This window comes from Procambarus clarkii, chromosome 6 (assembly GCF_040958095.1).
Source record: "Procambarus clarkii isolate CNS0578487 chromosome 6, FALCON_Pclarkii_2.0, whole genome shotgun sequence".
Lineage (NCBI taxonomy): Eukaryota > Metazoa > Arthropoda > Malacostraca > Decapoda > Cambaridae > Procambarus > Procambarus clarkii.
In genome coordinates this window covers 5925520-5948918 of record NC_091155.1, presented here as the reverse complement: position 1 = coordinate 5948918, position 23399 = coordinate 5925520, and the positions used below count along the sequence as shown (strand labels likewise).

Genomic DNA, 23399 nt, shown 5'->3' with positions numbered 1-23399 from the left:
CTCATGAGTAGGCTGGCCGTTTTTCTGGTTTTATAGTAAATCGTCAGTTGTATCCTCTGATTTTTGTCTGTAGGGATAACGTTTCTATTAACAATATCTTTCAGGACCCTTTCCTCAGTTTTATGAGCTGTGGAAAAGAAGTTCCTGTAAAATAGTCTAATAGGGGGTATAGGTGTTGTGTTGGTTGTCTCTTCAGAGGTTGCATGGCGTTTCACTTTCCTTCTTATGTCTTCGACGAAACCATTGGAGAAGCCGTTGTTGACTAGGACCTGCCTTACCCTACAGATTTCTTCGTCGACTTGCTTCCATTCTGAGCTGTGGCTGAGAGCATTTGAGAGCTGTGGCTGTGGCTGAGGAAAATTTGGAACCACCCAAGGTTCACACGGCCCTAAATCAACAGCAGTGCCACTGGAAATTCATACCTTCTGAGCACCATGGCATGGAGGCTTCTATGAACGCATGATTGGTACGGTGAAACGTTCTCTACGGAAAACCCTACACCACCAAAAGATTGACCTGCAGGAGCTCCAAACCTTTGCCATAGAGATAGAGGCTCGAGTTAATAACCGACCACTTACCTACCTCTCTGATGATGTTTCACAGCATGATCCATTAAGTCCAGCTCTTCTGATGTATGGGAGACCTCTCAGAACTCTAGTGTCCCTTATGAACGAGGAACCAGAGGATCCTTCATCTGTCCAAGAGAGTGATTTGGTACAACGTTTCTAACATCTATTAGGGGTGATACGTCGGTGGAATGACGTATGAACTCAAGAGTACCTTACTGCTCTGAGGGAGAATCATTACGGGGCAAACAATCCCTACAACAGAATTAACTTGAACCCTGGTGACATAGTTCTGATGGACAGCGATGGGCATGCTCAGAGTGACCTATAAGCCAAATAGTCTCTATTCATCCAGACAGTCAGGGAATCTTGAGAATAGTGAAAGCAAAATGCCAAGGCAACACAACTCTCAAAATATTAGAGAAATTAGTTCCTTTAGAACTCTCAGGAAAAGAAGACGCTCATCGACTTCCATCACCCGAAGTGCCAATATGGGACATTCGTCCTTATAGGACTGCTGCACAACAATGCAAGCTCAGATTAAAGCAACACTATTCTATTCTGAGCGAGTGAATAAAGTGATCGCAGTCCTTACGAGAACTTCGACCCATATTCCTTTCCCACCCCCTACCCCGGAATTATATCGGAAATCCGACACACATAACTCAGTTTCCCCATTAAAAAAGAGAATGGGCGACTCTGTGACGTCATCACAACAGACATGTATATATTAACTCTCATTTTTTTTTAAACAACAGTCTAGTGTTTAAACTTAATAAAAAACTATTCACTAGGACTGAATATAATTACCAACACCAGGAATATAGCTTAACTCTCTATTCCTTAGGATACAAATAGAACCACAAAACATTTTAGGATGGCTCCCCTAGGGAGGAGCCGGGCACGTACGTCACAGAACGTAAAAAAAAAAACACTAAACGAGTGCTCCTGAGAGAATTGTGATACGAGTCTGGCACGATAGACATCTTGCTGAATCCTTAGGGAATTGCAACAGCAACACCTCTACTACAATAGGAGCACTTGAGTACCCAACTGCTTTATATTCCAGTATTATTGGTGCACTAGGTAATATAGATTAAGTAGCCGTTTATGAGAGAGCTTAAAGCTCACACCAAATAAGTTTACTCAACACTACATACAACAATATTCATGTCACACCTGTATTTACATGTTAATGGAGCCAATATTAGTGTAATCCATTACTTTACAGGTAAGCAGTGAAGGAAAGTTACTGAAGCAGGTAGCTAGCTGGCCCCCCAACATAATTGTTGAATTACTACTCTATTGTAAGTGGAGTGTATGACGGCATCAAGCCGGACCTCGGCCCAATCTAGAAGAAGACCGCTCCTCTGAAATCTGCCACAGGCGAGGTGATTCAGGACCAGACACTGCAGTTGAAGCGCTAAGTCGAGCACTACTCTGAACTATACGCCAGGGAGAATGTGGTCACCGAAGACGCCCTGAGCGCCATTGAGTGTCTGCCTGTGTTAATGGAGCTCGACAGCGAACCGACCCTCGAAGAACTCAGCGAGACCCTAGACTCCCTTGCTTCTGGTAAAGATCCTGGAAAAGACGGCATTCCTGCTGAGACCTTGAAGTGCTGTAGAAGTAGCCTGCACATGGAGCTGCATGAAATTCTCTGCCTCTGCTGGGAAGGAGAGGTGCCACAGGACATGAGGGACGCCAACATCGTCACGCTGTATAAAAATGAAGGTGACGGGCAACTGCAACAAGTACCTTGGAATCTCCCTCCTCAGTATTGATGGCCTAACATCAGACGCCTTTGACATCCTAAGTGAAGTAAAGCAGGGCTGCGTTCTGGCTCCAACCCTATTCGGGATTTTCTTCACAGTTATGCTGCAGCACGCCTTCGGATCTGCCACGGAAGGCATCTACCTCCAGAGCAGGTCAAATGGAAAGGTCTTTAACCTCGCCAGGCTAAGAGCCAAGACGAAGGTTCGGCTGAGGTGTCTGCGCGACTTCCTTTTTGCCGACGACACAGCAGTCACTGCCCACTCAGCCGAAGACCTCCAACGGCTCATAACCCGCTTCAGCGAGGCCTCTTAGGCTTTCGGACTCACCATCAGCCTGAAGAAAACACAATTCATGGGTCAAGGAGTGGACTTCCCACCTGACATCGGCATCTCCGATTCCAAACTGGAAGTCGTTCACGACTTTTTTGCCAACCACTTGGGCTGGACAGTAGAGCAACAGTCTTGCTTCGTTAAGATCGGCGTTCAATCCCCGACCGTCTAAGTGGTTGAGACCATTCATACCCCCCGACCCATCCCAAATCCTTGTCCAGATCCCTTCCAAGTGCTATATAGTCATAATGGCTTGGCGCTTTCCCCTGATAGTACAATTCAATTCACGACTTCTTGTACCTGGGCTCCACAATCTCTGAATCCCTCTCTCTTGATACGGAGCTAAACAAACGCATCGGTAAGGCATCTACTACCATGTTCAGACTGACAAAGAGAGTGTGGGACCAGCAATAGGCTGACTGAGTATACTAAGATTCAGCTTTACAGAGGCTGTGTCCTGAGCACTCTCCTTTATTGCATTGAGTCTTGGACGCTCCACGCACGTCAGGAAATATAGTTGAATGCCTACCACATGCGCTGCCTTCGACACATCTTGGACATCACCTGGCAGGACAAGGTGACAAACAACAACGTCCTGGGGAGAGCTAGAATCACCAGCATGTACGCAATGCTGAAACAGAGACGAATACGCTGGCTCGGGCACGTGGGGCGAACAGACGATGGCAGGATCCCCAAGGATCTCCTGTATGGAGAGCTGATGCAGGGAAAGCGTCCAACAGGCAAACCCCAGTTGGGCAAGAGGGACCTGAAAGCCATGGACGTCGATTTTGCTAGTTGGGAAACACTGGTCGCAGACCGTTCAGCCTGGAGGCAGTCTGTTCAAAGAGGTCTCTCCAAGTTCGAGGAGTGACTTGCCAAGAAATCGGAGGCAAAGAGACAGAGAAGGATAGCCGGTAGCCAGGAAGACAGACCAGAATCGGACTTCGTTTGTGCTCATTGTGGGATGGACTGCCATTTTCGGATTGGCCTCATCAGTCACACCAGACGCTGCACCAGGATTGGAAACCAGAGCCTAACTCCATAGTTTCCCGAGACTGAAGGATGCCTACTACTACTACTGTACACAAAGACACCAGCTTGCCAGGCCGCCATTACGTGGCACTCTGAGGCACAGGGCAACACCCTAATCTGATGCTGAACAACATTACAGCCGATTAAGGCCACACGTACAGTATCAGCTAAGGCCTATACATGATCTTTGGCATTACTCCCCAGTAGTGTTTATAATAAAAATAATTTCTGTAGATTAGACCACCATATGTGGTAAGACTTATAATTTATATATTAACAATAAGGTAAACAAGTACTGCTTGTACCATTTTCACTACAAGGTGGTGCAAGTTGCATTTGTCCCTCCCATTGTGTGTGAAAAGTTCTGGCAGGCTGCATCAGATTATACAGTCCACTAACTAAGAACAATAATTCAATATGAAAGTTTAACTAAAAAATTATCAAATAATAATATAATATTCAAGTAACAAAATATAAAATAAAGCAAAATTTGAATATTCATAGAATATAAACAATTAAAGCCTCCTAGGATTTTCCCACATGAATTACCATACAAGGGGTTAATAGCTGGAGCCTCATTTTATTTAGTATTTAATTCGTTTAGAATGAAGTTTCCTACTGTGGATCCTTAATAGAGGAAAAATATCCAAGAGGTGATGCAATGTTACAATGACAACAACACAGTTCTCACTTTCAGTGCAATTCTCAGAATCTCAGGGTCGTGATGTTTCCTGTTTCCTTGGGCTGAGCACTCCATCCCCCGCCCCACCTCCACATATACAGTCCCCATCCTCTCTCTGTCCTCAGTCAAAATTTTATCTTAAATACAACAGTGAATCATTCGGTGTCCTTAGATTCGGAAGTAGTGATCTCTGAGGATTAGCAGGGCCGCAATACAACTGACATCACTGTGAACTCGTGCACCTTTAACCCGACCTGACCCAGCTGTTGACCTAGCTCTTGTTAGTGCCTGGTAGAGGTGTGAGTGTTCATTGTTTGCCTCTAGACTGAGAGCCGCCGTATCTAAAGATTCCAACATTCAGTGTACTAGTCTCTTGAAGCTGCACAACACAGGGTGCTGGAGCCTAAATAGGGTTACAGGATTTAAGGTGCAGGAGCACAGAGAGGAACTACACAGCACAAGGTGCTGGAGCCTAAATAGCATTTACACAACTTAAGGTGCAGGAGCATAGAGAGAAGCTGCACAACACAAGGTGGAAACAGGTGAAGGTGGATCTAGGAATAAAGACCACCGGATAAACGCGGCATGACACTGGCAAAACAATTGTAATATTGCTCAAGTAAGCTTCCCTTGGGTACTTAACCATGGCCCTCGTTATCACACACAGCGACGTTAGTAAGTCCTTGCGTCTAGCTGTTTCTCCTAAGCTTACTTTCTCACGAACAATACAAGACTCCCAGATGTCAGCAAACACCTGTGTATAAAGTTTAGAGGTCCTCGGAGCCTTGTTGACATTGTAATACAAATCTCTCTCCAGTTGGCAGTATTAACGATCACCGTGTTATGACAATGGTGACTTACTCCGGGGAAAGATTGAAAACTAAGAGGCTACTGAGACTGCAGACTGATGATCATCTTGCTGGTTACCATGGATCGTTTAGAGTATGTGAAGAAAAATTGGTTTCCTCGTTTCACAACTTTCCTCTTCCTAGCAAGATTTCATCGACCTAACAGGTCTCTTCACAGAGTAAGTAAATTATAACGTCAGAACAGTTATAATTTGTTCATGACACTTGAAAATTGACACCTGAAAACTGTTAATTATGACACATGTAATTCCTGCCATGTTTGACCTCACTACATCTTCACCTCCTGATAATTTACAATGTCTCACAGCTGTGTGCATCTAAGAGATTTTTATATGTCTCTTAATGACGAAAATAATTTATAATAAAATGTACACGAGACTTGCTGCTTGTCAGTGTCGCTATCAGTGCTTCAAGATCTGGTCAGCCAGGAGTCATCGGGGCTGGGATCGACACTCCTTTAACCTTTAGAACTGTAAATAAATTAACATTCGTCGTAAGATTCTGACTCAACAATATGCACTCGTCTAATATAGTTATAACACATTCGGTATTTACATTTCCCTCTTCATTAAGCTGTCTTCCCAACCATTACAATCAATAAGAGCATAACAAGCCAGAAAATTGCATAAATTATTGGCCCATACTAGACACCTACTATGTATATGCACACATATTCGAATACATGACTAACCTACACTTGAAACACTCCACCTATCATAGGTATTGCACCACAATGTTTACTTCTGCACACTCTCTGATGCTGCAGACTGCTCCTGCATTCTTCAACTCCAGACACTCTCTGTGATGCTGTACATTGCTCCTGCACTCTTCAACTCCAGGCACTCTCTGTGATGCTGCACACTGCTCCTGCACTCTTCAACTCCAGGCACTCTCTGTGATGCTACACACTGCTCCTACACACTCTTCAATCTTCAATTTTAATATGGATCCTTTCACTCTCTTAGGTATTTTAGTGATAGGTGCTGAATATTTTGGAATATGTGTGGAATTGGTGTCAATTAAATTATTGAGTTTTAGATAGGTTTATGTTACAGAAGAAGTGAACTCTCTGGGATTTATTTACAAGAGGACTGAACCTCAATTTGAAAATGGCGGGCGATCACTTCCTTGCCAGACATAAGAGCACCTTGATGCTCACAGAGCTGTAAGTACACTGTGATAATAATCTGTTAGTGTATTATAAAGCTAGGATGTTCTATGTATGCTTAGAACTACTTAGTGGCAATTAATATTGTATTTGAGATTCAAGTTGGTTACTGTATGATCAGCTGATCATGCAGGCTGCAAACCAACTAGAGCAGGGAGGTCTCTTGTGCTGTGATCGCGGGCTGGGGTGGACGCTCTCCTTTCTATTTACCTCCTTATTCTGTACTAAATAGATAAATAAATACGTTACTGTTCCGTGCCACTAGTTCTCAGTGTATTTTTGCCTGTGCTCCCCAGTCAGATAACTTGAGCTCCAAGTGTTAGATCTCTGTACTAACGAGTGAACACGTGGCTGCTATTGTGATTACAAACAGAAATTACAATAGCGAGATGCATCAAATAAACAAATCCACAAAAGCTGTGACGAGGGTTCGAACCTACGTCCGAGAGGATCCCAGACGCGCCTTAATCGACTGTGCTACGACATGGTTAAAAGAATTGCATCCGGGAGTTCAACTGACCTCACACTGATCCTGCAGTCTCTACGAGACACAGACCAGTGTTTTACACAATTCACCCATACACCCGAGCTCTGTCAATAAGCTGTTCTACCTCTTCGCCCTTACTTCATTACACACAGAAATCACAATAGCGTGATGCATCAAATGAACAAATCCACAAGGGCCCTGATGAGGGTTCGAACCTACGTCCAAGAAAATGGTACTGCGAATGATGCAGAACAGAGATGTAAATTGTCAAACAGAGATGTAAAGAGACCGAAGAGAAATTTATGCCAACAATAAGGTATATAAGTTCGAGTAAATATATAACGACCCATTGCTCAATAGACACGATCAAGGAGCTAAAACGAAAAGAAATAGGGAGTGGAGAATATAGAGAGAAAAGAGGGCAGAAGAAAGCTTTTCAGATGCATATAAGAGTCGCTTCAAACGAATACATTTGGATAAGAAGATTACCAGAACAAATTGGGAAAATTGCATTGAATCCAAAGCAAAGAAACCACCGACGTTTCTACGAAGTCCAATATGGAGGAAAATTAGAGTAAATAGCTTAGTGATTAGATAATGCAATAAAGGACGACAAGTCAAGGGAAATGATAAGGAAATTTATGAGAAGCTCAATACCTCTTTCAGTCGTGTGTTCACGATCGAGCCGGGACAGCTCCCGGTGATAGGAGAGGAAGTAATCCAAGACGAGAGGCTGATAAATATTGATATAACAGGATAGTAAGTAATGATAGAACAATCATCAATAAAGGAAAATATTAAAAGAAGAACATATACTATTTCACCACACATGGCAAGGGAAATGGCACAAGTCCTCAGTATACCTCTGGCTGTAGTCTTTAACGAATCTATTACAAAGAGAGAGTTTTGCCACGCTATTGGAAGATTTCAAATATCGTGCCAATATATATAAGAAGCGGAACAGAGAAGAGGCAGTAAGCTACAGACCAGCATCACTGACAAGCACCTGCTGCAAGGTATTCGAAAAGAAAATGAAGATAAGACAAATTAAAAACCTAGAATGTATCAGGTATGTTAATACGCACTAACTTGCTCCAAGGAAAGGGAATCATGCCTAACGAATCTACTACAGCAAATAACAAACATTAGACAAAACAGAGTAAGTTGGGCAGACTGTGTATATTTGGACTACCAAAACGCCTTTGATACAGTCTCACAAATGAGACAAATAAGAGTATGTAGAAGAAAAAAGTAAGATTGGCTTAGAGTAATAAGCACAGTACCTCTGAGATCAGTGCTGGGACCAATACTATTTCTCATTATCGTTAATGACTTAACCACAGGAGTTAAATCTTACGTGTTGATGTTTGCAGGTGATGCAAAGTTAACGACAAGAGAGAGATGAGGATGACTCGGTTAAACCACTTGGACTGGACGGTAGAGCGACGGTCTCGCTCTTGCAGGTCGGCGTTGACTACCTGACCGTTCAAGTGGTTGGGCACTATTCCTTTCCTTCGTCCTATCCCAAATCCTTATCTCTTCATACCTTCCAAGTTCAATATAGTCAGTATTGTTGTTGCTTTCTCCTGAAGATTACCCAACCTTATCTCAGTCAAACTGTAGACTTGGTCTGAGAAATGGTTATGAAAGTTCAACACAAGAAAGTTCAAAGTGATGGGAATGGAAACAATTGCCAGTGGGATCAGAAGGAAGGTACACAGTGACGGAAACTACCGCCCTCTGACAACTGCAGAAAAAGATCTGAAAATGGATATAACACTAACCTTAACTCCGAAGGAACACATCAATAAATAACATCTGAAGCATCATCTACAATAGCCAAAGTCAGAACATCGTTCATGAATCTAAATAGGGAGGCATTTAGATCACTGCACACCACCTACGTGATACACATCATGAGAGTATGCAGCCCCATCGTGGAGCATCCAGCCACAAGAAAGAATAAATTAAAAATAGTAAAAAAATCAAAGGTTTGCAACAAGGATCATCCCAGAATTGCGCGGGATGGAGTATGAAGAAAGACTCAGAGAACTGGAACTGACGTCACTAGGGGGAAAAGGAGAGAGAGATAGAGACAGGTGACGTCACAGAGACTTTTAAAATACAAAGTGCGTTTGATAGAATGGAAAAAGTTCTATTTGTTCAAAATAAATACTAATGGAACTAGACGGTATGCATATAAATGTTTGTCAGTTTGAAAGAGGTGCGAAATTATTCTTACGCGTAAGAGAAGTGGGCGTAGGATAATAAATGGAATGCGCTCTTGAGCAGGCTATAAAAGTGAGCTCCATTCGTAATTTGAAAAGAAAATAAGATAGAGCAACAGGGTAAGAGCCCTTGCCTTAGACAACAATCAATGAGGAAGGCAGGGTCCAGGAGCTAAGGCTAGATAGTACACTTACACAAAGTTGAATAAAAAATGCCACTGCAAACTTTTTCAAGAGATCCGCTTCATCTCTGGAACAGGTTGGACAGAGAGGGTGAGGAAGGGAAGGAGGGCTGCTAGGGTGTAGGGAGGATAGGGAAGGAGGGCTGCTAGGGTGTAGGGAGGAAGGGAAGGAGTAGGGAGGTTAGGAAGGGAGAAAGAGAGCTGTACATGGGAAGGGTGAAATCTCTATCACACGGACAATTACCGGGTCTACCGGATCAAATATAATAAATGGAGCAATAAAACCTAAAAGCCTTCACTAAATTACGCATTCGAGTTTTTTCTTTCAAATAATTCAAAGCAACAGACATGTTTTTTCTATTATCCTGATAAACGAAAAAAATTGTTTAATCGTGAAGCTGGTCTCTCTGGATGTTCGTCCTCCCTGACTGATCTCTTGAGTGTTCGTCCTCCCTGACTGATCTCTTGAGTGTTCGTCCTCCCTGACTGATCTCTTGAGTGTTCGTCCTCCCTGACTGATCTCTTGGGTGTTCGTCCTCCCTGACTGATCTCTTGGGTGTTCGTTCTTCCTGACTGATCTCTTGGGTGTTCGTCCTCCCTGACTGATCTCTTGGGTGTTCGTTCTTCCTGACTGATCTCTTGGGTGTTCGTCCTTCCTGACTGATCTCTTGGGTGTTCGTCCTCCCTGACTGATCTCTTGGGTGTTCGTCCTCCCTGACTGATCTCTTGAGTGTTCGTCCTCCCTGACTGATCTCTTGGGTGTTCGTCCTCCCTGACTGATCTCTTGAGTGTTCGTCCTCCCTGACTGATCTCTTGAGTGTTCGTCCTCCCTGACTGATCTCTTGGGTGTTCGTCCTCCCTGACTGATCTCTTGGGTGTTCGTCCTTCCTGACTGATCTCTTGGGTGTTCGTCCTTCCTGACTGATCTCTTGGGTGTTCGTCCTCCCTGACTGATCTCTTGGGTGTTCGTCCTCCCTGACTGATCTCTTGAGTGTTCGTCCTCCCTGACTGATCTCTTGGGTGTTCGTCCTCCCTGACTGATCTCTTGAGTGTTCGTCCTCCCTGACTGATCTCTTGAGTGTTCGTCCTCCCTGACTGATCTCTTGGGTGTTCGTCCTCCCTGACTGATCTCTTGAGTGTTCGTCCTCCCTGACTGATCTCTTGGGTGTTCGTCCTCCCTGACTAATCTCTTGGGTGTTCGTCCTTCCTGACTGATCTCTTGGGTGTTCGTCCTCCCTGACTGTACACACCTGACCTCTCAGTGTGTTCGTCCTCCCTGACAGCACACCAGACCTCTCCGTGCGTTCGTCCTCCATGACTGATCACACCTGGCCTCCCAGTGTGTTCGTCCATCCTGACTGAACACACCAGACCTCTCTGTGTTTATGTCCTCCCCGACTGTACACTCCTGACCTTTCTTGGGTGTTCCACTTCCCAAATTGACCTTACCTGATTAGTGGAGTTCCACCGCCGGCATTCAACACCCCCGACCTCCCTGGGGTGTTGCACCTACCAAACCTCCCTTGAGTGTAAACAGCTGACATATTGAGTCCCGGCCTGAACACAACGGACATATATCGGGTTTTCATACTCTCTGTCTTTCTTACCTGACCTTTCTCATGACTCTTACCTGAACACACCTGGCCTCACGGAGGTGCGACATGCTAAGGTGGCTAAGATCAATCAGTAGTGAGCCGTGTGAGAACTTTTGGAAAACCCAACATGAATACACCTAACCTCTCTAGAGATTTCCTAGACCGTGGTCTTTATCGTTTGACCTTCCTGCAATTGTTCATGTCACGTGTTTGAGCACGCCTGAACCTTCCAGGTGCATATCACGAGCATTCCACCTCCTCTCCGAACACCTGACTATGGTGGCCCACCAAGCCATCTTAACACTCAGGAAAATTCACTGATGTTCAGCTCGCATCCCGCTACAGTCAGCCAACAATTTCTTGTCAATTGCAAAAGAATTTTACAAGGCTTCCTGCCCGTATCTTCAGGAAAGTAATTTAAATTCTTCTGCCGCTCTAAAGTATTTCCAAACGGTTTAATGCTTCAAGTTTCCTCAATTACTAGATAATTAAATTTTGTGCTCATTTAGTGTTCATGAGAAAAATGTCTGATTTCTATGTAAACATAAAACGTAAACATTAATAATGATTCAGACGGCCTTTTTCCTTATTTTTGTTGCTATATACACGTCCAATATTTGTTATGCTCATCGTGTGCATATTCCGATGTTTGGTGAACATTCGTCCATGATCAGTCTCTTTATATCACTTTTAGGGTAATGAAAACACTATTCTTAATGTTCACACTTGCTAGAACTCTTGAGTACCAGTGTAGGCAGGACCGTCCATTCTCATCAAGACCGTCCGTTCTCATCAAGAGAACCATTCACCCCCGCCTGCAAGGGGGCGGATGGTTCTGCTAGCTTGGGTAGAACCATCCATTCTGCTAGAGTGGGTAGAACCATCCACCCCTTGTACCTTTGGTAGAATCATCAATCCTACCAGCGTGGGGTACAACCATCCACCCCTTTTACCGTTGGTAGAACCATCAATCCTACCAGCGTAGGTAGAACCATCCATCCTGCTAGCGTGAAAAGAACCATTCATCCTTCTACCGTTGGTAGAACCATCAATCCTGCTAGCGTGGGAAGAACCATCCCATACTAATAGTGTGGGCAAAATCATCCATCCTGCTAGCGTGGATAGAACCATCCATCCTGCTGGCGTGGGTAGAACCATCCATCCTACTAGCGTCGGTAGAACCACCCATCCCGGTGGCATAGTTAGAACCACCCATTCTGCTAGCGTGGGTAGAACCATCCATCCCGCTAGTCTGGGTAGAACCATTCGTCCGGCTAGCGTGGGTAGAACCATCCTTCCTGCTTGAGTTGGTAGAACCATCCATTCTACTAGTGTGGGTAGAACCATCCATTCTGCTAGCTGGGGTCGAACCATTCTTCTTGATAGCGTGGGTAGAACCATCCATGCTGCAGGCGTTTGTAGAACCATCCGCCCAGCTATCGTGGGTAGAACCATCCATCCTGCTAGCGTGGGTAGAACCATCCAGCGCGCCTGTGAGGGTAGAATCCCAATTTCTCCTATCATTGATAGAACCATCCATCCTGCTAGCTTGGGTAGAACCATCCTTCCAGATAACATGGGTAGAACCATCCATCCTGCTAGCTTGGGTAGAACCATCCTTCCTGATAGCGTGGGTAGAACCATCCTTCCTGCTAGCGTGGGTTGAACCATTCTTCCTGCTGGCGTGGGTAGAACAATCCATCCTGCTAACGTGGGTAGAACCATGCATCGTGCTAGCGTGGGTAGAACCATGCATCGTGCTAGCGTGGGTAGAACCATCCATCTTGCTGGCGTGGGTACAACCATCCCCTCTTTTAGCGTGGGTAGAACCATCCATTCAGCTAGCATGGGCAGAATCATCCATTCTGCTGGCGTAGATTGAACCATTCATACTGCGGGCGTGGGTAGAACCACCCTTCCTGCTGGAGTGGGTAGAACAATGCATCCTGCAAGGGTAGGTAGAACCATGTATCGTGCTAGCGACGGTAGAACCATCCATCCTGCTAGTGTGGGTAGAAACATCCTTCCTGATAGCGGAGTAGAACCATCCATCATGCAAGCATTGGTAGAACCATCCATTCTGCTAACGTGGGCAGAACCAACTACCCCGCGTGCGAAGGTAGAACCCTACTTTCTGCTAGTGTCGGTAGAACCGTGTCCATTCTACTGGATTGGGTAGGACCATTTATCCTTCTTGATGAAAAGAACCATCATTCCTGCTAGTGTGGGTAGAACCAACCACGAAGCTTGCGAGGGTAGAATTCCTCCACTCTCCTAGCATTGGTAGAACCATCCATCCTGCTAGCTGGTGGTAGAACCATCTTTCCTGATAGCGTGGGTAGAACCATCCATCTTGCTAGCGTTTGTTGAACCATCCGCCCTGCTATCGTGGGTAGAACCATCGATCCTGCTAGAGTGGGTAGAACCGTCGATCCTGCTAGCGTGGGTAGAAACATACATCCTGCTGGCGTTGGTAGAACCATCCACTCTTCTTGCGTGGAATGAACCATCCATCCTGCTAGCGTGGGTTGAACCATCCTTCCTGCTGGCGTGGGTAGAACCACCCATTCTTGCTGGCGTGGATTGGACCATCCATCCTGCTTGCGTGGGTAGAACCACCCTTCCTGCTGGAGTGGGTAGAACAATCCATCCTGATAGCATGGGAAGAACTGTCCATCCTGCTTGTGTGGGTAGAACCGTCCACCCTGCCAGTGAAGGTAGAAACTCCATTCTGTTAGCGTGGGTAGAACCATCCATCTAGCTAGCCTGGGGGAGAACCATCCACCCCGCCTGCGAGGGTAGGACATCCCTTTCTGCAACCCGTTCTCGCAAATTTAATAAGTCAATATTGACTTATTAAATATGTGCATAGGTGACATACTTAACATAATAGATACCCTTAAAAAGATTCATAGAAAACACCGACCTTACCTAACCTACTTAGTATGTTAAGATAAGCATCTTATTGCTTCGTAATTACAATTATTACCTAACCTATAATAGGTATAGATTAAGTAATAATTGTAATTACGAAGCAATAAGATGCTTATTTTAAGATACTAACAAGGTTAGGTAAGGTTGGTGTTTTCTATGAATCTTTTTAAGGGTATCTATTATGTTTAGTATATCACCTATGCACGTAGTTAATAAGTCAATATTGACTTTACGAATTTGCGAGAACGGGTTGCTTTCTGATAGCTTGGATAGAACCATCCATCTTCCTGGTGTGGGTAGAAGCATCAGGTTTGGGATGACACGCTAAATCAGTTTTTTTTTTGGGGGGGGGGTGGGGGGGGGGGTGTTGGGGAGGGGGGTGGCGGGGGGTGGGGGGGGGGGGGTGGGGGGGGGGGTGGAATCGTGTTTAGCGTGTCAGGATTTCTAGGTAAACTCTATACAGAGAAATTTTGGTTGTTTTCAAAATCATTCATTTCTGAGTTAAAGACCGAAATTTTTCAGTGACCATTTTCAGATAAAGTGTTCATAAAAGTTTGTTAAGAGTTCTTATTGGGAAAATTAAAAAAAAATTCAGAATTCAGTTTTATGAAAATATTTCAGAATTTATATGATCATTGAAGTGTATTTACGAGTTTATGATTGAAATTATTCAGAAAGATCATTTTCAGATAATATGTTCATAGAAGTTTTGTTAAGGAAAACAGACATCTTAGCCATGACTTTAAAATTTTATATCCATTTACAGTTGTTTCACCTGTAAAGACCGAAATTGAACAGAGACCAGTTTAAACTCCAAAAATTATTCAGAGGCCATTTGAAGACTGATTTTCTTCAGAGTTCAATTATAACCTAAATATGACAGAGACCATTTGGGGATCGAAATAAGACAGAGATTATTTTAGACCCAATAGGTCTTCAAATGAGTCCATTTGAAGACCTCTTTTCTTCAGAATCCATTTAAGACAGAGATTATTTTAGACAAATATTGTCCAGTAGAGACAGAAAATTAATCAGAGTCCATTTTTCAGACCAATTTTCAGCAAAGCCCACTAAAAGACTAAAAAATTAACAGAGTCCAGTTTATGCCCAAAAACCGCCAGAGTCCAGTAAAGACCGAAAATAGCCAGGGTTCAGTTTAAGCCCCAAAATACATCAGAGTCCAATAAAAGACCAAGCTTAGTCAGAATCCCATAAAGACCGAAAATTAGTCAGAGATCATTTTAAAGCAAAAATAATTCAGAGTATTACTTACACCTGCATTCTTAAAGAGGTCTTATGGAGAAAATTCAAATATTATCTGAATCCAGTTCATGACCGAAATTAATCAATTGAAGTCCCAAATTGAAATTTGGGACTTCAATTGGAAGTCCCAAATTAATCAAGTGAGAGTCCAATTGAAGACCCAAATATGACAGAGACTGCATTTTCACTACTAATAGCCCAATTTTACCCCAACTTTAAACAGTCATATTTCAGATGTAATAAATCAAATCCAATCAAGAAGCAAAACTCCAGTTCCTATCCCCTGTTTTAGTTCCCTCTCATATCTTCGTTAATACCTAAAGAATCCCGTGAAATTTTAATCAGCCATATTACAGACAAAGTAAATCAAATCGAGTCAGTAAATATGTTCTAGCTCCTGTTCCCAATTTACTTTATCTCTGTAACTTCTTTATTAACAGTCCAATTCCCCTGAAATTTTAAATTGTCATATTTCAAACGTATTAAATCAAATCAAAGCAGTTAACGAACTCTAGCTCCCATCTCCACCATACGTCCCTCTCATATCTTCTTTAGTACCTAACCAAATCTCTTGAGATTTAAAACATAGCTATTTCAAACGTAGTAAATCAAATCCAAGCAGTTAACGAACTCTAGCTCCTGTCCCAGCCTTAACCCTCTCTCATATCTTCGTTAATATCCTATCAATGCCTAAAATTTAAACTCTCTGTATTTCAGACATAGTGAATTAAATCCAAATAATTATCGAGTTCTAGCCTCTAGCCCCAACCGTAGTTCATTTAAATATCTTCGTTAGTAACAGATCAATATCCCTGAAATTCAAATATCCGGTCATCAAAGATATTCTCAGAGACATCAAATGTTATTCTTTAAGCCATCAAAAGATGTTCTCTAAGACATCAAAGTTATTCTCAGTCATCAAAAGGTATTCTTTAAGGTATTCTCATGTCCTCAAAAGTAAATCTCTAAGTCATCAAAGTTAATCTCGGTCATCAAAGTTGTTCTGTAAGATATCTTCGCTCACCAATGTTATTCTCAGAGTTACCAAAGGTAATCTCTAACTCACCTTCGTTCATCTAAGTTGTTCTCTAAGACATCTTCAGGCATAATATATCTCTCTTAAATGTAACTAGTTCAGCTTTTCATATCAAACTTACACTTCTGTTAAAATATATATCTAAGCTAACTTAATCAATTCTATCCTATTCTTTCCCTAACTGATGTAACTTACCTAATCAAACTTAACGAACCTTATGTAACTTATCAAACCTAACTTACATAATCTAGCTTAATCAAACCTAACCTTATGCAACTTACCTAACCTAACCTTTCCTAACATAACTTACCTAACCCAACCCAACGTAACCTAACCTATCCTAACTTAACAACCTAACCTATCTTAACCTAACCTAACTTAACCTATCCTAACTTAATGTAAATTACCTAACTTATCCTAATTTAACCTAACTTAACTTGCATAACCTAACCTAATTTAACCTAACCTATCCTAACTTAACTAACCTAACTAACCCAACCTAACATAACCTAACCTAGCTTAACATATCTTACCTAACCTAACCTAATTTAACTTGCATAACCTAACCTATCCTAAGTTAACTAACCTAACCTAACTTAAACTAACCTAACTGAACCTAACCTAACTTACCCCTATCCTAACTTAACCTAAATTACCTAACTTAACAACCTAACCTATCTTAACCTAACCTATTTTAACCTAACCTATCTTAACCTAACCTAACTTAACCTAACCTATCTTAACCTAACCTAACTTAACCTATCCTAACTTAACATAAATTGCATAACTTATCCTAACCAAACCTAACTTAACTTGCATAACCTAACCTAACTTAACATGTCTTACCTAACCTAACATAACCCAACTTAACCTAACCTAATTTAACTTACATAATCTAACCTATCCTAACTTAACAAGCCTAACCTAACTTAACCTAACCTAACTTAACCAATCCTAACTTAACCTATCCTAACTTAACCTAATTTACCTAACTTAACCTAACCTAACCTAACCAAACTTAACCTAACCTAACTTAACCCATCCTAACTTAACCTAAATTTGCTAACTTATCCTAACCTACCCTAACTAAACTTCCCTAACCTATCCTAACTTAACTAACCTAACCTAACCCAACGTTAATCTAACCTAACATAACATATCTTACATAACCTAACCTAATATTAATTGCATAACCAAACCTATCCTAACTTAACTAACCTAACCTAACCTAACTTAACCTAACCAAACTTAACCTATTTTAGCTTAACCTAAATTACCTAACTTAATCTAACTTAACCTAACTAAACTTAACCTAACCTAAATTAACCATCCTAATTTAACCTAAATTACCTAACGTATTCTAACTTAACCTAACTTAATCTTCATAACCCTAACCTAACTTAACCTAACCTATCCTAACTTAAGTAACCTAACCTAACCCAACCTAACCTAACCTAACATAACCTAACTCAACCTAATCTAACCTAACATAACATATCTTACCTAACCTAATTTAACTTGCATAACCTAACCTATCCTAACTTAACTAACCTAACCTAACTTAGCATATCTTACCTAACCTAACCTAATTTAACTTGTATAACCTAACCTATCCTAACTTACCTAAACTAACCTAACTTAACCTAACCTAATTTAACCTAAATTACTTAAAGTAACCTAAGCCAACCTAACTTAACCTAACCTAACTTAACCTATCCTAACTTAACCTTAATTACTCAACTTTACCTAACATAACCTAACTTAACCTAACTTAACTTAACTTTCATAACCTAACCTATCCTAACTTACCCAACATATCCTAACCCATCCTAACTTAACTAACATATCATAACCTATACTAACTTACATGTCTTACCAAACTTAACCTAACCTCATGTAACTTATCCTAACTTAAACTAAATTACCTAACTTAACCTAACCTAACCTAACTTAACCTAACCTAATTAAACTTGCATAACCTAACCTATCCCAACTTAAAGTATCTTACCTTACCTAACCTATCCCAACTTAAAGTATCTTACCTTACCTAACCTAAACCTAACGTTACCTATCTTACCTAACCTAACTTAACTAAACTAAACTTAACCTAAACTAGCTTACCTAATCTAACCTCTCCTAACTTACCTAACCTAAACTAGCTTACCTAATCTAACCTCTCCTAACTTACCTAACCTAACCTAACTTAACCTAACCTAAGCTATCCTAACTTAATGTAACTTAACCAAACCTAAGGTACCTAACCTAACTAACTTCCATAACTTAGCTTAATGTTCCTAGCCTAACCTATTTTATCTTACCTAAGCTAACCTAACCTAACTTACCTAACCTAACTAACTTCCATAACTTAGCTTAATGTTCCTAGCCTAACCTATTTTGTCTTACCTAAGCTAACCTAACCTAACTTACCTAAGCTAACCTAACCTAACTTATATAACCTAACCTAATTTAACTAAACCTAACTGACTTAACCTGACCTAACCACCGTACATAACTTACTTAACTTATATAACGTATCATAACTTATGTACCCCTACCTTCCTAACATCCCCTCCCCCACCTAGCCTTTTCTTAGCTTATATTCTCTCATACATCTCTGCCCTTAACCTAATCCCTTTTTGATCTTAGTGTATTTATTAGGTTTTTGTATAATTTCTTCTTATTCTCCACCCTTTAAACTAACCTTTTAGATGTAGTTGATCGTGCTGGACATATTTTGTTGAATATATTATCCTTAACCTAACCTTACAGATATAGTTTTGTTTCTCATTTTTGTATATTTTACCCAAACCCAACTTCCCACTTAACCGTCTGATCTGATAATAAAGAACTTGTACAAATGAGCTACGGTAGGGGACAAGAACTAGAATTCGGTAACTATTTGGATCTATCTCACTACGTCTGAAATACAGCAGTTTTAAATCTCAGGGGATTTGGACTGAGAGCAGTGAATTTACTGGAGGGAACTATGGTAGGAGGCAGAAGCTGGAGCTCGGAAATTATTTGAATCTATTTTGCTATGTCTGAAATACAGAGGGTTTGAATTTCAGTGAAATTGATCTGTTACTAACGAAGATATTTAAATGAACTACGGTGAGGAACGGGAGCTAGAACTCAATAATTGTTTGGATCTAATTTACTATGGCTGAAATGCAGAGGGTTTAAAATTTAGGGACATTGATAGGATATTAACGAAGATACGAGAGAGGGTTAAGGCTGGGACAGGAGCTAGAGTTCGTTAACTGCTTGGATTTGATTTACTACGTTTGAAATAGCTATGTTTTAAATCTCAAGGGATTTGGTTATGTACTAAAGAAGATACAGGAGAGACGTAAGGTGGGGACGGGAGCTAGAGTTCGTTAACTGCTTTGATTTGATTTAATACGTTTGAATTATGAGAGTTTAAAATTTCAGGGGGATTGGCCTGATAATAAAGAAGTTACAGGGATAAAGTAAAGCAGGAACAGGAGCTAGAAACATGCTTACTGACTCGATTTGATTTACTTTGTCTGAAATATGGCTGATTAAAATTTCACGGGGATTCTTTTGGTATTAACGAAGATATGAGAGGGACCTAAGGTGGGGGACAGGAGTTAGAATTTGCTTCTTGACTGGATTTGATTTACTACATCTGAAATATGATTGTTGAATGTTGAGGTAAAATTGGGCTAAAATCGGGCTATTAGTAGCGAAAATGTAAAATTTGGGACTTTAATTGGACTTTGATTAATTTCGGTTATGAACAAGTCTCTGATAAAATTTGAATTTCCTCTATAAGAATTTTCTAAGAACGCAGGTGTAAGTAAAACTCTGAATTATTTTGGCCTTAAAATGGTCTCTGACTAATTTTCGGTCTTTATGGGATTCTGACTAAGTTTGGTATTTTATTGGACTCTGATGAATTTTGGGGCTTAAACTGGACTCTGGCTAATTTTCGGTCTTTACTGGACTTTGATATATGAGTCAATTTTTGAGTCTAAAATTATCTCTGTGTTAAATGAAATATGAAGAAATTAGGTCTTGAAATGGCCTCTGAATAATTTGTGGTGTTTATTCTGGTCTCTGTTCAATTTCGGTCTTTACAGGTGAAACAGCCGTAAATAGATAAAAAAAATTAAAAGTCACGGCTAAGATGGCTGTTTTCCTTAACAAAACTTCTATGAACATATTCTGTGAAAATGGTCTTTTTGAATAATTTCGGTCATAAACTCGTAAATACACTTCCATGATCATATGAACTCTAAAATATTTTCATACAACTGAACTCTGATAATTTGTTAATTTTCCCAAGAAGAACTCTTAACAAACTTTTATGAACACTTTATCCGAAAATGGTCACTGAAAAATTTCGGTCTTTATCTCTGAAAAAGAGTGATTTTGAAAACAAACAAAATATGTCCGTAGGGTTTACCTGGAACCCCTGACACGCTAAACATGATACATAAAATTTACTGGAAAATCGACACTAAACATGAATTTTTTCATCAAAAAAAAAGTCTGGTTTAGCTTGTCATCCCTATGACTAGCATCCATTCTGCTAGCATGGGTAGAACTATCCTTCCAGCTAGCGAGGGTAGAAGAATCAATCCTGCTAGCGTGGGTAGAACCATCAATCCTGCTAGCATGGGTAGAACCATCAATCATGCCCGCGTGGGTAGAACCACCTTTCCTGCTAGCGTGGGTAGAACCATCCATCCTGTTAGCGTGGGAAGAACAATTTATCCTGCTGGTGTGGGTAACACAATCCATCCAATGCTTCCTACTATCATGGACAGAACCATCCTCAAGCTAGCATGGGTAGAACCACTCATATTGCTAGCGTGAGAAGAACCATCCATCCTGCTAGCATAGGTAGAACCATCCATCCTGCTTGCGTGGGTAGAACCATCCATCCTGCTGGCGTGGATATAGCCATACATCCTATTAGCGTTGGAACAACCATCCTTCCTGTTAACATAGGTTGAACCATCTATCCTCCTGGCGTGGCTAGAACCATCTATCCTGCTTGCGTGGGTAGAACCATGTATCCTGCTGGTGTGGGTAGAACCATACATCCTGCTAGCGTAGGTAGAACTATCTGTCCTGTTAGCGTAAGTAAAACTATCCATCCTCCTAGCGTGGAAAGAACCATTTTTCATGATGACGTGGATAGAACGATGCATTCTGCTATCGTGGGTACAACCATCCATCCTACTTGCGTGGGTTGAACCATCTATCCTACTGGCGTGAGAAGAACCCCCTATCCTGCTTGCGTGGGTCGAACAATCTATCTGGCTGGCGTGGGTAGAACCATCCTTACTGCCAGCGTGGGTAATATCATCCGTCCTTCTAGCGTGGGTTGAACCATCCATCCTGCTAGCGTGGGTAGAACCATCCATCCTCCCAGCGTGGATAGAACCTTCCTTAATAATAACGTGGGTAGAACCATCCATCTTGCTGGCGTGGGTAGAAACATCTATCCTGCTGGCGTGGGAAGAACTAGCCATATTGCTTGCATGGGTAGAACCATCCATCGTGCTAGCGTGAGTAGAACCATCCATCCTGTTGCTGTAGGTATAATCATCCATCCTGCTAGTGTAGGTAGAACAATCCGTCCTGCTAGCATTGGTAGAACCATGTATTCTACTAGTGTTGGTAGAACCGTCCACTCCGCCTGCAAGGGTAGAGCCCCCCCCCCCACCTTCAGCTAGCGTTGGTAGACTCATCCATTTTGCTAGCGATGGTTAGAACCATCAAACCTGGTAGCGTGGGTTGAACCATCAGTCCGACTAGCCTGGGTAGAACCATGCATCATGCTGACGTGGTAGAACCATTCATCCTGCTAGCCTGGAAACAACCATCCTTCCTGCTAGCGAGGGTAGAACGATCCATCCTGCTTTCGTGGGAAGAACCATCCATCCAGCTTTGGTGGGAAGAACCATCCTTCACTCTAGCGTGGGTAGAACCATCATCCCCGCTGCATAGGTAGAACCATCCATCCTTCTGGCATGGGAAAACCATCCATCCTGCTAGCGCTGGTTGAATTGTCCATCCTGCTGGGGTGGGTAGAACCATCCTTCTAGCCTGGGATGAACCATCCACCCCGCCTGCGAGGGTAAAACCCCTCCTTCTGCTACCGTGGATAGAACCATTCATCCTGCTGGAGAGGTTAGAACCATCCAAGCTGCTAGCATGGGTAGATCCGTCCATCCTTCTTGCGTAGGTAGAACTATCCATCCTGTTGGCGTGGATAGAACCATCCATCCTGCTACCGTGGGTTGAACCATCCATCTCGCTTGCGTGGGTAGAACCGTCCTTCTTGCTAGCGTGGGTAGAAGCATCCATCTTGCTAGCGTTGGAAGAACCAACCATCCTGCTAGCGTGGGCTGAACCATCCATCCTGCAAGCGTAGCTAGAACCATCCTTCCTGATTGCGTGGTCAGAACCCTCCTCGCTGCTAACTGCTAACATTGGTAGAACCATCCATCATGTTACCGAGGGTACAACCAACCATCCTGCTTGAGTTTGTAGAACCATTAATTCTGCTAGCGTCGGCAGGACCAACCCCCCGACTGCGAAAGTAGAACCCCCCTCTTTTCTTCTAGAGTGAGTAGAACCATCCATCCAGCTGGCGTTGGTAGAACCAGCCATACTGTCAGTGTTGGTAGAACCATCAACCCCTCCAGCGAGAGTAGAACCCATCCTTCTGCTAGCGTGGGTAGAACCATCCATTCTTCTGGATTAGGTAAAACCATCCATCCTGCTAGCGTGGATAGAACCATCAATCGTGCTAACGTGGGTAGAATTATCCATCCTGCTAGCGTGAGTAGAACCTTCTATCCTGGCATGGATAGAACAATCCATCCTGCTAGCGTGGGTAGAAGCATCTATCCTGTTGGCGTGAGTAGAACCATCCTTCCCAATGGCGTTTGTAGAACCATTTATCCTGCTAGCGTAGATAGAACCATTCTTCATGATAGCGTCTGTAGAAGCATCCATTCTGCTCACGTGGGCAGAACCAATCACCCCGCCTGCGAAGGTAGAACCCCCCACTTTCTTCTATAATGGGAAGAACCATCCATCCTGCTAACGTTAGTAGAACCATGCATACTGCCAGCGTTGGAAGAATAATCAACCCCCGCATTCGAGGGAGGAACCCCCTGTTCTGCTATCGAGGAAAGAATCATCTAACCTGTTAGTGGGGGTAGAAACGTTCAACCTACTGGAGTTGGTAAAACCAACTATCTTTCTAGCG

At 42.3% G+C, this 23399-nt stretch overlaps 5 protein-coding genes across 5 annotated transcripts; 1 reads left to right on the top strand and 4 right to left on the bottom strand.

The window, feature by feature from the left end:
• The first annotated feature begins 3203 nt into the window (after positions 1-3203).
• LOC138354782 (uncharacterized) lies at positions 3204-3542 on the top strand. Its single transcript, XM_069309276.1, has one exon. The coding sequence runs from the start codon at positions 3204-3206 to the stop codon at positions 3540-3542; it is 339 nt and encodes a 112-aa protein (XP_069165377.1).
• A 6163-nt stretch (positions 3543-9705) lies between these two features.
• On the bottom strand, positions 9706-10635 carry LOC138354774 (peptidyl-prolyl cis-trans isomerase G-like). The gene has a single exon (XM_069309267.1). It carries the CDS (start codon positions 10633-10635, stop codon positions 9706-9708), a length of 930 nt encoding a protein of 309 aa, XP_069165368.1.
• A 1336-nt stretch (positions 10636-11971) lies between these two features.
• Positions 11972-12751, bottom strand: LOC138354763 (sericin-2-like). The gene has a single exon (XM_069309258.1). The coding sequence runs from the start codon at positions 12749-12751 to the stop codon at positions 11972-11974; it is 780 nt and encodes a 259-aa protein (XP_069165359.1).
• Positions 12752-20883: 8132 nt separating this feature from the next.
• Positions 20884-21678, bottom strand: LOC138354757 (uncharacterized). The gene has a single exon (XM_069309253.1). It carries the CDS (start codon positions 21676-21678, stop codon positions 20884-20886), a length of 795 nt encoding a protein of 264 aa, XP_069165354.1.
• Positions 21679-21955: 277 nt separating this feature from the next.
• LOC138354751 (uncharacterized) lies at positions 21956-22627 on the bottom strand. Its single transcript, XM_069309243.1, has one exon. It carries the CDS (start codon positions 22625-22627, stop codon positions 21956-21958), a length of 672 nt encoding a protein of 223 aa, XP_069165344.1.
• Positions 22628-23399: the final 772 nt, after the last annotated feature.

Excerpts from the sequence above, each read along its gene's own strand:
- LOC138354763 (XM_069309258.1), bottom strand. The coding sequence starts at position 12,751 with ATGGATGGTTCTACCCACGCTAAAAGAGGGGATGGTTGTACCCACGCC.
- LOC138354782 (XM_069309276.1), top strand. The coding sequence starts at position 3,204 with ATGCGCTGCCTTCGACACATCTTGGACATCACCTGGCAGGACAAGGTG.
- LOC138354751 (XM_069309243.1), bottom strand. The coding sequence starts at position 22,627 with ATGGTTCTACCAATGTTAGCAGTTAGCAGCGAGGAGGGTTCTGACCAC.
- LOC138354774 (XM_069309267.1), bottom strand. The coding sequence starts at position 10,635 with ATGGAGGACGAACGCACGGAGAGGTCTGGTGTGCTGTCAGGGAGGACG.
- LOC138354757 (XM_069309253.1), bottom strand. The coding sequence starts at position 21,678 with ATGGATGGTTCTACCCATGCAAGCAATATGGCTAGTTCTTCCCACGCC.